Source organism: Pipistrellus hanaki (genome assembly GCF_964339955.1).
Source record: "Pipistrellus hanaki genome assembly, chromosome: 6".
NCBI classification, from domain to species: Eukaryota; Metazoa; Chordata; class Mammalia; order Chiroptera; family Vespertilionidae; genus Pipistrellus; species Pipistrellus hanaki.
In genome coordinates, this window is record NC_140508.1 from 83,129,079 (window position 1) to 83,143,358 (window position 14,280).

At 38.8% G+C, this 14,280-nt stretch overlaps 2 protein-coding genes across 2 annotated transcripts in view; one reads left to right on the forward strand and one right to left on the reverse strand.

Annotated features, from left to right (window-relative positions):
- Window positions 1-14,280, reverse strand: part of ZHX3 (zinc fingers and homeoboxes 3) — a 280,813-nt gene that overhangs the window by 82,291 nt on the left and 184,242 nt on the right. The window lies entirely within an intron of this gene.
- Window positions 1-14,280, forward strand: part of TOP1 (DNA topoisomerase I) — an 83,455-nt gene that overhangs the window by 44,584 nt on the left and 24,591 nt on the right. Inside the window, exons 6-8 of the mRNA XM_084887553.1 lie at window positions 2,775-2,870; window positions 3,834-3,909; window positions 8,566-8,678. Coding sequence (XP_084743679.1) covers window positions 2,775-2,870; window positions 3,834-3,909; window positions 8,566-8,678 — 285 coding nt within the window. The remainder of the gene's footprint in view (window positions 1-2,774; window positions 2,871-3,833; window positions 3,910-8,565; window positions 8,679-14,280) is intronic.

Sequence of the window (14,280 nt, forward strand, 5' to 3'; positions counted from 1 at the left end):
TGACAGGAAGAATTTTTTTTTTTTTTAAATTGTGATATAATTTACATACCATAAAATTTACCCTTTTAAAGTGCATAGTTTATTGGGTTTTAGTATATTCTTTTAGTATATTTAGTATATTCTAGTATGTTTAAATATTTAGTATATTTAGTATATTTAGTATATTTATTTAGCGTACGTCTTCCCCACTATTGCACAATCTGATTTCTGAACCTTTTCAACACCCCAAAAGAAACGCCATACTTAGTCAGTAGTAATTAATAGTAGTAGTATTCTGAGGCTCATATATAGATGCCTTTTTGACCTACATTCTAGGAATGGGTATAGATTTGAGTAGAGATACAGTGTGAGTAATAGAAACACAGTCTGCATAGTCACTTTTCTTGTCCTGTTTTTGTTATGATTCTGTTTTCCTCATCAGCCTCACCTTTTTAAAATAAGTCTAAGAATCCCTTCTAGTTTCAAAAAACTACAAATTTATGGTCATATATTTTCTTATTTGCCTCCATAAAACATCAGAATAGATTTACTAGTTGTTGGAAGTAAACGTTATTGACTTGGACAAAGTGTTCTGAGAGTTTTGCTTCCTTGAAACTTCGAACTTTCAATTTCGTTTGAGAACATTTTTTGAAAACTGGCATGTCCTCCAGGTCCCTTAGACTAGGAGCAGCAGGAGCCCTCTTCAGGCATGTTTTGTAATTGTTCTAGGAATGCTGAATAATAAAATTCACTATAAGCTACCCTGGGCATTCTGATTTCTTAGATAAAGTGACTGAGCACAGGGAGGCTATTTTCTGCCAAGAAACTGACTGAGTGGATTTTTATTGAACTAATACGTACTGAGAAAATAATGGACTCTTTGGACTTGGAGTAGTTTTATTAAACTAATACGTACTAAAAAAAATAATGGCTTCTTTGAAACTTGGGTTCAGTTTCAGACTTTCTGGGGTAGAAGGTTAGGAACACACCTTTCCAGGCAGTGGGCTCTGCATTCATTTTGCTGGATTGCTTATTTGCTTGCATATGTATCTGCAGAGAATCACTGGATGGAACCCAGTTTTCTGAGAAATTGTTTTTAACTTCACCTGTGACGATACTAGGATCTAGCATTTACTGGCTGGGTAAATGGCAGTGTTTCTTTCTTTCTGGCACAAAGCTTGTGGAGATTTTGGACTCTTGGATCTATGTTAGTCTCTTTTGTAGTTTAGGGGAACAGCTTTAAAGGCTGGCATTTGGGGAGTGTGCAGAAATAAGCAAGGAAAGCTAATTGCTTTAAACATTCAGATTCTTTTGCAAGCAAGGCGATCCAGTATGCTTGGGGAGGGCGAGGGGTGGGGGGGTGGATGAGGTGATATGGAGGTGGCATTATCTACTCTTAAAAAACCCTGTGAGGCCGAGACCGGTTTGGCTCAATGGATAGAGGGTCGGCTTGGGGACTGAAAGGTCCCGGGTTTGATTCCGGTCAAGGGCATGTACCTTGGTTGCGGGCATATCTCCAGTAGGGGGTGTGCAAGAGGCAGCTGATCGATGACACTCTCTCATCAATGTTTCTAACTCTCTATCTCTCTCCCTTCTTCTCTGTACAAAATCAATAAAAATATATTTAAAAAAAAAAAAAAACAACCCTGTGAGTATCCTGACTTTCTTTGCAGCTGAGTCTGTGTAAGCTTATCCCTTGGGTGTCTTAGAGATAAAGCTTTGTGTCCAGAGATCATTGCCTGTTCCGAGTTAGTTAGCTCTGTAAGTGCTTCTGGCTGTAAGCAATGAGGTTCTGATCAGATGTGTTAAGTCATGGAACATCCCAAGGCTGTGGTGATGGTTAGTTTCATGGCTTTCTCTCTTTTTCCTTTTGCTTTTTGGTTCAATATAGTTGTCTAACAGAATTATCTTTTTATATTCAAAATACAAAATCTTAATAAGGATAAGGCAAGGCACTCTTCTGTATGTCAAGTAAATAAACCTAAGGAGGACATTGAACAATGTCTAAACGTGTCTTAGAATGAATAGAATTTGTCCTGGTCTTCTCATTTAGCAGGAGCCCTTCTTTTGCTGTGATGTCATCTTGGTCGTTTTCCTATGTAACTAGGGTTATTTCCCTTAGACCAGGGGTCGGCAACCTGCGGCTCCGGAGCCGCATGCGGCTCTTTTGAACCTTTGCTGTGGCCCCCAGCAGGTCCGACACTAGCAGGGCAGATAGCAGGATGGGGCGGGGAGCTGTATCACTTATGTCGCAATGGTTTTGCGGCTCCGAGGTTGTTTTTTTCCTTCGAAAACGGGTCCAAGTGGCTCTTTATGTCTTAAAGGTTGCCGACCCCTGCCTTAGACCTTTAAGGTACAAAGTTTGGGAAATAAAATTTTCTTCCTTTCTTTATAAAAATGATATTTTAGGTTTTGGAGCACTAGAATAATCAGTTCAAATCATTCCTGGAGTCAGATACATAGTCTATCCTTCATGTGAAGTAAGGAAACAATTCAGTTTAAGTTTGTTCCTGTTGTAGTTTGGGTCATGCTGTCAAAGGCAGCTAAGATGTAGGGGAGACAAAGACTTGACTTAGAGTAAGAAGTCCTGATCCAGATCTTGATGTGCCTGTTGATCTGTAAAGTGAAGACAATACTATCTACTTCACAGGGTTGTGAAGTGAGAAAAGTGCTCATGGAAAGCCTTTATAATAGATAGAATTGTATGTTGTTCTTATATTAGCTGCTTTTCAGTGTAGTAATTTATCCCTGCTTTGCATGTTCCAACACTCATTAACAATTTTTTCTCTCTTTAGTCCACCACGAATTAAAGATGAACCTGAAGATGATGGCTATTTTGCTCCTCCTAAAGAAGATATGAAGCCATTGAAGAGACCTCGAGATGAGGATGAGTGAGTATATCTCAATACTTTTTTTTTTTTTTAAACAAAATAGGAGTTGTTTAAAGGATAAATGTGATGTGTGTCTCTGCAGTACACAGTTTTACACAGAAAAACTGCATTAATGGACTTTTACTCATTTGGAATTTGTGATTAATGGATTTATTGGGTGTTTGAATTAGGAGAAGTAGCGTTTGCTGAGCAAATATATATATATTCTCCATTTGCTGAGGCTTAAATGGAGAATATATATTTCTATTTTTCTTATTAAAAAGGCAGTGCAAATAAAATAGAATCCATGAAGAATATTTAATTTAAATTAGGCTTATCATCATTTATAACAGATAAGTTTTCACTGGTAAACCAATTCCTCCTGGGATCTGTGCCTGCCAATACAGTCTAAATGATGTTTCAGTGTATAGGATTTTGCTCTGAATTAATACAGGTATTTGAGACTTACAGTGATTCTTTCTCAGATTCCATCAATGATGTTAAATTCTGTTCATTATTTTCAATCTTGTATAGCTTATTATGTTTCAGGAATCTACAAAGGATTTAAGGGAGAAAGTAGGTGGGAAGAGAGGAGGGAAATATTTAGTGAACTCATTTGTGTTCATTCAGGATTCATGCAGAATTTCTTTCCTGTCATTTCGAGCCAGTCATTACTTTGTGGCAGTCATTGTTGCACTTTTGGTTCCCAGATTTCCATCTTCTAATGGTGTCATTTATGCTGTCCCTCCATTCCATTTCCCTCCCAGACCTGCGTGTATTATACGGTTGTTTTGTTCTGTCTAGGGCTGTAATGATTGGGCTGTGGTCTGGCCTTCTTTCTCTGTCCCATTCTTGATAAGAATGCTCAGCCTAGAATAATAGCAAACACTCCTACCTTGGAAGCCTCTTAAGAGGTCTTAATCCTGTTGGTGAGAACTATTGAGTTACAGTTGTGTTAATGCATATTCATGTTCCCCTTTCTAGTGCTGATTTTAAACCTAAGAAAATTAAAACAGAAGATATCAAGAAAGAGAAGAAACGAAAACTAGAGGAAGAAGAGGTTAGTAAAGAGACTTAGGCCCTTTGGGGCTTGAGTTTGGAATAGGGAGTTTTACATAAAACAACTTTTGAAGGCAAATGGGTCTTAGGGATTTAATTGGTCTGTAGAGGAAAAACTCTTATGTGTACAGTGACTGTGCACTGTTGGTGTGACGATCTCTCCTAGCCTGCCTGGGTGTCTGTCCATAACTATGGTGCCAACTGACCCTTTTAGGGAAACTCTGCCCTCATCATACATACAGAGGGAGGTGTAAACAAGAAATTATATTTGCTTACAACCAAGAATAGTTTTCCCTAAGTAGTTTCTTAGTGCTTTCCTATATATAACAAGGCTTTTGCTCGTCTCTCACTTTGGTAACCATTCCTATTTAGCGACCTTTAATTGGTGCCACTTAGACGTAGGGTGAATCCATGCTCTTTTCCACAGCTCCACCCACTCTGGCTGCTGCGTCTTGTGCCTCTGTTCATCTTGTGCCTCCTCCCTAATTTGCTTTGTTCCAGCCACAATGACCTCCTGTATTTTTTTTTCTCACAGTTCTTTTGTGCTTTGGAGCTTTCTGTAGCATCTACTATTCCCTGTGTCAGGAACACCAATGCTCATCCTTCCTTCTTCTCCTGAGTTATAAACCTCCCCTAACAATCTCAGTTCAAGTACTTTTCTAAGGGTTCTACTCATGTTTGTGGTAGATTAAACATACCATGTTATGGTTCCTTCTTTTGACACTTTGTATTTCTTATACTAAAGAGTTGTTAGCAAGTAATTCAAGTAAAACATGCCAGCAATTCACAGGGGTCTAAATCCTCCACTCCCCTATAAGAAGGGGGTGAGTGTGTTTTCACACTCATTTGTATGTGAGGTTAGCCATTGTCTTGGGCAGAATGGATTCACAAGTGTAAAGACAATAGCTTGAAGCATCACCAGTAAAGATAGAGATAGTGAGGGTCAATGAATCTACAGAGTGTAATCTATCATAGCAATAAGAATAAAAGTGATAATTAAAGTTAAATGTAATAGGTGCTTACTATGTGTCAGACACTGTTCTTATTTTAGATATTTCATTTAATCCTAAGAAAAACCCTTAGAGACAAATATTGCTACTATTATCTCCATTTTACAGATGCAGAAACTGAAGTATAGAGAAGTCAAATAATTTACCTAAGTTCAGACGACTACTAAGTGGAAAAGCTGGGATTTAATCCCATGCAGTATGATTCCAGAGCCAGCACAGTAGCTACTGTATTATCCAGCCTCTTGGGGGACTTTTTTTTTCCCACAAGAAGGGAGAAAAAGTGTCTTAATGAATTCATATTAAGAATATTATAGAGAGATGATTGGGTCCTGGATTTAGGGAATTGTAGTTTTTCTGACAATCTGTTCTTGGCAGAAGTTGAAGTTTAGAGCCAACTCAAGGAATTGAGAGAGAGGTGTTGAATAGTGATTATGGTAGTCACTCCACTTTTGTGTAGATCAGGTGGGGAATATTTTTTCCTATCAAGGGCCATTTGGATATTTATAATATCAATTGATTGCCACACAAAATTATCAAGTTAAAAAATTAGCCTGCTATATTTGGTCAAACATTTAATTAACTCACCCATCATACCTTTTCAGTGCCAGACCAAATGATTTCACGGGCCTTACACAGTGCAGGCCAGACATTCCCCACCCCAGTGTAGATCATCAGACTAGTCAATAGAGAATTGTGAAACTTAGCTCTCCATGCTTTCTATATCGCCTTAATGCTGATGTTATGCACAATAGTACCTTTCTTGGAGCTTAGAAGAGGTTAATCATAACTGTTAGAGGCCATTTGGACAAAAGAACAATTGACTCCCCCTCTTCTCTTCTTCTTAAAATTGTTTTTTTAGCAACCCCTCTCGCTACACAGGGAGAAAACAATTTCAGGCTGAAAAACTGAAGTAATACAGTCCTATTGTGGCAAGGACCCCAAATGGCAAGATCGGTTATGAAACCACTTGCTGGCTATGCTTTTTTCATTTCTGGGCATTGGTCCGAAATCTCTGATTATCCCATTGTAAGGTTGAAACATACAGTAGCCAGTAGTTCACTGATGAGACCTGCCTGTTCAGATGTGCCTGCTGTTCAGAAACTATTCAGAGAATGTCTTCACTGAGAAGCATTTCCCTTTCCCGTGGTGTGTTTGAGCCTAAATAAACATTGTGAATTATGTGGTCCTTCCAGTACTTTCTGCTCACAAACATACTTACACATTTATATATTCCTATTTTCAAATATATATGTTGTGTAATCTTTCTTTTCTTCTACCCAAAAGGTTATTTGTTTAGCAGTCCTGAGTTTGTCTTGATTTCCATTTTATCACATAGCCCTGGAATAGTACCTATTCCAGTCATCTCCATGAGTCACATTCTTTTATTTTTCTGGTCAACTTGGGCTTTCATCGTGGCCAGTATTAGTGATATGATGTTGAGGAAGTAACAAAACATCTGTTTCAGACTTTCCTTGATAATAACTGGAAAAGGTCAAACCAAACTGCCTATAGAGCTCTTCCAAGCTCTGCCATTCTGTAATTGCTTTTAAGATAGTGCAAAACCACCTTTCAGAGCTACATATAAAACATGTTGACTTAAATTACCTTAAATAGTAGAACAAAGGAACATTTTTTCCCCCCAGAATGTTCTCTTGAGTGATAGCCCCACATGTTGAACAGCTCAGATGTGCCTGATGTGTGTATTTTGATATTTATCTTCTTTATTGGTGAATTGCCCTTGTTTATGTTTGATGATCTTTTTCTGTGACACTGTGATAGTCATCTAGGGTCAGAGCCATAAAGAAATGCCACCATAAGAAGTGGTAATCATCTTAGGACCTTCTGAATACTTGCTTACTATTTTGTGACTGTGTGTATGCAAACAGCAGCAATGAATGTTCCCCACTAGACTCAATCAGAAATTTCCTTTCCAGTTGTATTGGGTCGGCAACTAAGTAATTGCGGATTTTTTAAAGAAAATCAAAGACAATTTTTTCATGGAACTAAATAACTTTATTCTGTAATGTATTGCCCATTTTGATCAATGACCTTTTGCCATCTTTCAGGCAGCATCATAATCCCACGTTCAAAAAACTTCTGGTTTTTATTAGCAAAAAACTGAATCAGGTACGATTTGACATCATCATCATTATTGAAATTTTTACCATTCAAGGAGTTTTATAAAGATCGAAACAAAAAGTAATCAGATGGTGCAAGGTCAGGACTATATGGTGGATGTGGCAAAACATCCCAACCAAGCTCCATTAATTTTTGCCGAGTGACCAAAGATGTGTGTGGCCTTCCATTGTCATGATGGAATACAACACCTTTTCGATTTGTCAATTCGGGCCGCTTTTCTTCAACTGCATTGTTTAATTTCGTTAGTTGTTCAATGTAGACATCAGAATTGATCGTTCGGTTGGGTGGTAAGAGTTCAAAGTAGACAATTCCTTTGTAATCCCACCAAACTGATAGCAAAACCTTCTTTTGATGAATATCAGCTTTTGATGTTGTTTGAGTTGGTTCACCTGGCCTGCTCCACGATCTTTTCCGCTTGATATTGTTGTAAACAACCCATTTTTCATCGCCAGTTATCAGTCGTTTTAAAAATGGATCATTTTCATTACGTTTCTTTAGCAAATCGCAGCTGCTAATGCGTTGGGTTAACTGTGATTCTTTCAGTTCGTGAGGAACCCATGTATCGAGTTTTTGAACATAGCCAAGTTGTTTTAAGTGATTTTCAATGCATGTATGTGATACATGAAGCTTCTCTGCAATCTCACGTGTTGTACTGTGACAGTCCGAATTGATTATTGCTTTGATTAGGGCGTCATCAACTTCAACTGGACGACCAGAGCGTTTTTCATCTTTGAGTGAAAAATCACCAGAACGAAATTTGGCAAACCAATTTTGACACTGCCGTTCTTTTAAGGCTTCGTCACCATAAAAGGCACATAACTTTTTATGAGCTTGCGATGCGTTTTTCCCTTTGCGGAAATAAAAAAGCAAAATATGACGAAAATGTTCCTTTTGATTTTCCATTTTTCAACGAACGCCAAACGAAGACTACAAAACAGATCAAAAAACTTTTTTTACTGATTAACAGCTGAATAGCCAACTATCAAATAACAAAATGTGTTTTACATTTGTACTACGTCTGCAAACCTAAAAATTCAACTGAAGCCATATATGTGTGAAACCCGCAATTACTTAGCTGCCGACCCAATATATTAAGCACATAATAACTTCATGTGCTCATTATTTGGTGGTGTTAGAAGAAGTTTAAAGATCAGTAGATTAAAACTAAGTGAGGATAAACACTGGGGTTATTCTATTCAGAAGCAGCACTTTCCCGTTTCTTCCTGGGGTTAAAAAATACACTTTCCCAGGCTCTTCCCCCACAGAATGAATGTTTTTAACTTCTTTCTTGAGCAGTTATATATCAGGGAGATTTGGAAATTACTGCTCTAGGGAAAAGTACTAGTGAATTTTTATTGGGGGGGGTGGGAGGGGTTGGACCTAAGAAAGTCTCCAGTGCTAATGTTTGATGATTCCAGTGTTCTTCCTAATGGCCCCAAAAACTACTTCTAGAAAAGCAGCTAGTCCTTTCCTTTTTTAAAGTGCGTTCTCACCATGTTTCTTTGTAGGACGGTAAATTGAAAAAGCCCAAGAGTAAAGATAAAGATAAAGATAAAAAAGTTCCTGAGCCAGATAGCAAGAAAAAGAAGCCGAAGAAAGAAGAGGAGCAGAAGTGGAAATGGTAAGATCTCAGCCCGGGGTTAAAATGTCAGCTCTTTGATTCCAAAGCCTAATTAAGCAATAGTGTTGAGTTATTAAAATTAATACCTTGATATTTGAGGGAGGAGGGAAGTACTTAAAAGAATCTCTCTCTACCAAGACTTAGCAGAGGGCAGTTACCTCCGGAACCTTTGGGCCCGGGGTCACTGCACAGCTTCAGGTCCAGGGATGGATGCCTCACTGCCTGTGGGTGTACCTGACAGCCACGCACAGCAGACCACAGGGAAAGAAAAGTGTGACAAACCCCTTTCCTCTCCTGCAGGGAGCGCTTTACCCATCTTCAGGGGACACACAGGAAGAGGAGGGTCCTGGGAGCAGGAGGAGGAGGGTCCTGGGAGCAGAATTTTTCCAGCTGCCACACTGGGAAGGGACAAGAACTGAGCCCTCCCTTTCGAGGCTTACCTTTGCTAGTTCCCATTTGCAGGATGGAAAGAATCTCAGGAACATTGGTGGAGCCGATTATGCCTGCAGCCTCTCCCTGGAAGCTCTCTGGGTGACGCTGGGAGAGAAGGGTAGAGCTGATCAGGGACTCAGGCTTTGGTTACTGATTCTCCTCACTGAAGGCCAACCAGAGATCCAGATTGTCAAGTCCACTCATTCAAAATGTCACTTTTACCATATCCTCCCTCTCAACAAAAGTCATCCATTAAATGATGCTCCTACCAGGGTGCAGGGGTCAACCAAAAAAAAAAAAAAAAAAAAAAAGAATCTCTCTAGAATAACATTCTGAAATAAGTTTCCAGGTCCTAGTGAAAGCATTAACTAGCTCATAACCTATTTTGTCTCAAAACTTGGTCACAGTCTATTGAACAGAATGAACTATAGAAGTAGACTTATGCATATATGGGAACTTAGCATATGAAGAATACTGCATTTTGCCGAAACCGGTTTGGCTCAATGGATAGAGCGTCGGCTTGGGGACTGAGAAGTCCCGGGTTCGATTCCGGTCAAGGGCATGTACCTTGGTTGCGGGCATATCCCCGGTAGGGGGTGTGCAAGAGGCAGCTGATCGATGACTCTCTCTCATCGATGTTTCTAGCTCTCTATCTCTCTCCCTTCCTTTCTGTACAAAATCAATAAAAAAAATATATTTAAAAAACAAAAACAAAAAAAAAAAAACAACAAAAAAAAAAGAATACTGCATTTAAAATTATAGGGATAATTTTAAATAAGATGGATTATTACATAAATAGTGCTGGGAAAACTGCCTGTTTTTTTAAAAAAAAATCTCCCCAAGAAAACCTGTGTGAATATCTTTATAATTACAAAATAGTGAAGTCCTTTTGAAGCATGTCATAACCAGAGCCATAAGGAAAAGCTTTATAAATTTGATACATCAAAGTTAAATCTGCCCTGGCTGAGAGACTCAGTTGGTACACCAAAATGTCTCTCAGACTGGGAAAGATTAATAAGTATCAAAATATCTAGGTTGAGAGTGTGAGAAAACAGGTATTACCCTTCTCTGTGGGATGAAGAACCCTGCAGTCTTATGGAGGACAATTTAGCAATAACAGAAATTTCTTTTGAAAAGTGTATTTAGGAGGGAAATTTCATTTTCTACTTAAGTTTTGTTGTTTAGAATTTTGAAATAAACATTTTTAATAGTGATTTTACTTAAAATTTGGTTTTGGGTGTATTGTTTTGTTTTCCAATGAATCTTTACCCAAGGATATTTTTCCATTGCTCTTCAGAGAGAGTGGAGGGGAGGGAGGAAGCAAAGGGGAGAGATGGAGAAAGAGAGAGAAACATTGATGTAAGAGAGACACATTTATTGATTGCCTTCTGAGTGTGCCACCATGTGTATGGGGATCAAACCTGCAACCCAGGTGTGTACTCTTGACCAGGAATCAAACCAGTGACAGCCCTTTAGAGCATAGGCCGATGCTCTCACAGTTGAGCCACATTGGCCAAGGCAAAACTTTGTATTATTTAACTTCTACACCAATAATATATGATTTGTACTTATGTTGAAAAATTCCAATGATCCAGAGGCATAGGATTCAGAAAAAAAAATGACAGTTTTCTCTCCTTCCTATTCCCATTTTTCCTTCCCAGCTTTGGGGCAACCACTATTTGTAGTTTGGTGTGTAGAGTTCCAGACCCATTTATATGCATGTACTCTATGGCTTTTGTGACTTAGAAAACTAAGATCTCCTCAGAAGCTGAGGGAAGGGGAAGGATCAGTGACTAGGTGGTGGCAGAGAGGAGCAGAGCTACAGTAGCAGAACTGCTCCATGTAATTGTGGGTGTGAACACACGGGGTTAAAAGGAAAATGTAGGAAAAAAATCAGTCAAGGAACCCTGGGCCTGTGCAGGGGTCACAGTCAGAAAACAAAAGATATAATTTTGCTCTTTTCATTTTTTTCTTTGAAACAAATTTCTTGTCATAACTAGCTCCTTTCTGTCTTCCCCCTTCCTTGGCCCTAATGCTCTTATTGGGCCCTAATGTATTTATTCTTTTCCTGGCTCAGCCGTGTGTGTGTGTGTGTGTGTGGGTGGGTGTGTGTGTACCCTGGAAGAGTCTAATAGCCTAATTTTGCTTCCATGGTTGAAATCCTTATTGGTGTTGCCACACATTAATTTTGAGAGTCTGGCTTCTGTGTTGTTTGTTTGTTTGTTTGTTTGTTGTTCAAGTGTGGGATTGGCTAGTCTTGAACTGAAGATGGTTGGTTTGGAGGGAAGCGATCTCTGCTATAGTTAGTTTCCTTGCATGCTTTTCTCAAGTCTGACTGCTAAGTCCTGCCCGTTCTTAAGCACAGTCCTTTGTGGTGGTGCAGGGTAAGTTTTAGAAGTAGAGAACAGGAATGATTAGTTTCTTACCTGAGAGCTTGCCTTTTCCTTCTGTAACTATTGGCTCCTATTACACCTGAAGGCAGTAATTCAGACCTCTGACAGCATCGTCAGGGAGCTTTGATGACAGATACCCTCACTTGTACTCGCCTCTTGATATTCCACTAAAAGAATTACACACTTTACCAGCTTAGCTCGGGTGCAGATCTTTTGCTTCCACCCAGAGCCTACAGACTTGTTCATCTTGCCAGAAACAAACTTTGAATCCCTATCTCCCTCTCTTTGGTAATTGTGGGGATGGGGAAATGTCAGGGTCCCTCTAGGTTTCTTCACTGTATTGCATTTCCCCCATAGAAACAATGTTACAAGTGGCTGCAGTAACATTGCTCAGGTTTAGTTCTATGAGGATCTCTTTAACCCATTTTGACTGGTACCTATTGTAGCTGTATAGGATTTCAGTTTGTCTTCAGTTAAGTACACTTTTGTGTCAGGGCTGACCTGTTGAAACATACATGCCATGTTAATACTACTAAGATGACTTCACCAAAAGACCTTGAGACTGGAGTTTGTTGCTGGTGTTCGGTGTGACTTTAAATGGAGTTTTGAGTCTTTTTTAGCAAAGAGACTCAAAGGATTATAATGTGGGGAATTTGTGTTGAAAGATCGGGACTCATGAATACAATCATAATAGTAAGAAATTTATGAAATATGCATTGACATTCTCCTCAAACCATAGAAACTGTCCTTGATTCATTAGATTAGCTTCCCAAAAGCTGTAGCGTGTGACCTTTATTTCTGAGATTTAAAAATTAAATGTGCATTTTACAGTGTACTCTGAGGTGTTTTTTAACTATAAGGGAATATGATTTTAGAGAATATGTGGATGATTACTTTCCTGTCTTACACGCATTTCTAGCACTTTTCCATTTTATTTACTCAAGCACATTTTATTGTCACATTTATACCTAATGAGTAAGTTGAGTCTGCCATAGAGAAATCATTTCATTGTGTACATGTTTTCCTCTTTATTTTTAAAAAATATATTTTTATTTATTTCAGAAAGGAAGGGGGAGAGAGATAGAAACATGAATGATGAGAGAGAATAATCGATTGGTTGCTTTCTGCATGCCTCAGACTGGGGATTGAGCCAACAATTCAGGCATGTGCCCTGACTGGGACTCAAACTGTGACCTCCTGGTTCATGGGTCGATACTCAGCCACTGAGCCACGCTGGCTGGGCCTACATGTCTTTCTTAATTCTGTTGAAACACTGATTGGGGAATAAAAGGCATCAGTAGTGTCAGAGACATTGGTACAGGGAGAGTTGCTGACCCAATAGTATCAGCCTGTGGGAGTATACGTTCTATCTGGAGAGTAATAGACTTGGGTTCCTGCTTCTAGGCCTTTTTATGCCAGCGAAGAGTTGGGAGATCCTGCGTTTCACATCTGTAAAAGTGGTAGTTGGTCATAGAGGATCTTTAATGTTCCTTCTAGATCTGACATCTTATTACATGTTGACCTTGACTTTTTATTATCTTTAATTGCAGTGAAATAACATAAAATGTATCATCTTATCTATTTTTAAGTGTTCAGTTGAGTGGTTGTACTTTCCTATAATTGTACAACCATCACCAACACCATTCATCTCCAGAACTCTCTTCATCTTACAAAACTGAAACTGTTAAACAATAACTCTTCCTCATGTGACCTTTTCCCCCTAGTTGTTGGTAACCACCATTCTATTTTCTGAGTTGGTTAGTCTAGGTACCTCATGTAAGTGGAACTATACAGGATCTGTCCTTTTGCGACAAGCTTATTTCACTTAGCGCGTCTTTCAAGTTCATCCATGTTGTACATGTATCAATTTATTTCCTTTATTGGCTAAATATAATTAATTTTATATACCTACCACACCTTGTTCATCTACTGATGGATACTTAGCTTGTTTCTACTTTTTGGCAGTTCTGTGCTGCTATGAAATGATCGTGTACAAGTATTTGCTTGAATATCTGCTTTCAGTTATTTTGGGTATATTCCTAGAAGTGAAATTGCTGGATCCTGTGATAATTCTTTTTAACTGTTGAGGACCTGCCATGCTGTTTTCCACAATAGCTGTATGTGTTCACATTCCAACCAACAAGGCACAGGAGTTTCAATTTCTCCACATCCTCGTGCACACTTACTATTTGTAGTTTTTGGTGTGGGTTTGTTTTTTTTGTTTGTTTTTTCTTTTTCTTTATTTTTAATATATTTTATTGATTTTTCACAGAGAGGAAGAGAGAGAGAGAGAGAGAGCTAGAAACATCGATGAGAGAGAGTCATCGATCAGCTGCCTCTTGCACACCCCCTATTGGGGATGTGTCTGCAACCAAGGTACATGCCCTTGACCGGAATCGAACCCGGGACCTTTCAGTCCGCAGGCCGAAGCTCTATCCACTGAACCAAACCGGTTCCGGCATGTTTTTTTTCCTTTTTTTTTTTTAATTGATAGCCATCCTAGTAGGTGTGAGCGGTATCTCATGGCTCTGGCTTACATTTTCCTAATTATAGATAATGTTGAATATTTGTTCAGATGTTCATTGACCACTTGTGTATCTTTGGAGAAATGTCTATTTACATCCTTTGCCTGTTTTTTAATTGGGTTATTTTGTTGTTGTTGAGTTTGTGGTTCTTTATATATTTTGGATGTTATTTCCTTATCAACATTTTTCTCTGCAAATATTTGTCAGTACATGAGTTGGTTTTTCCCTCTGTTGGTTGTGTCCTAAATTTTG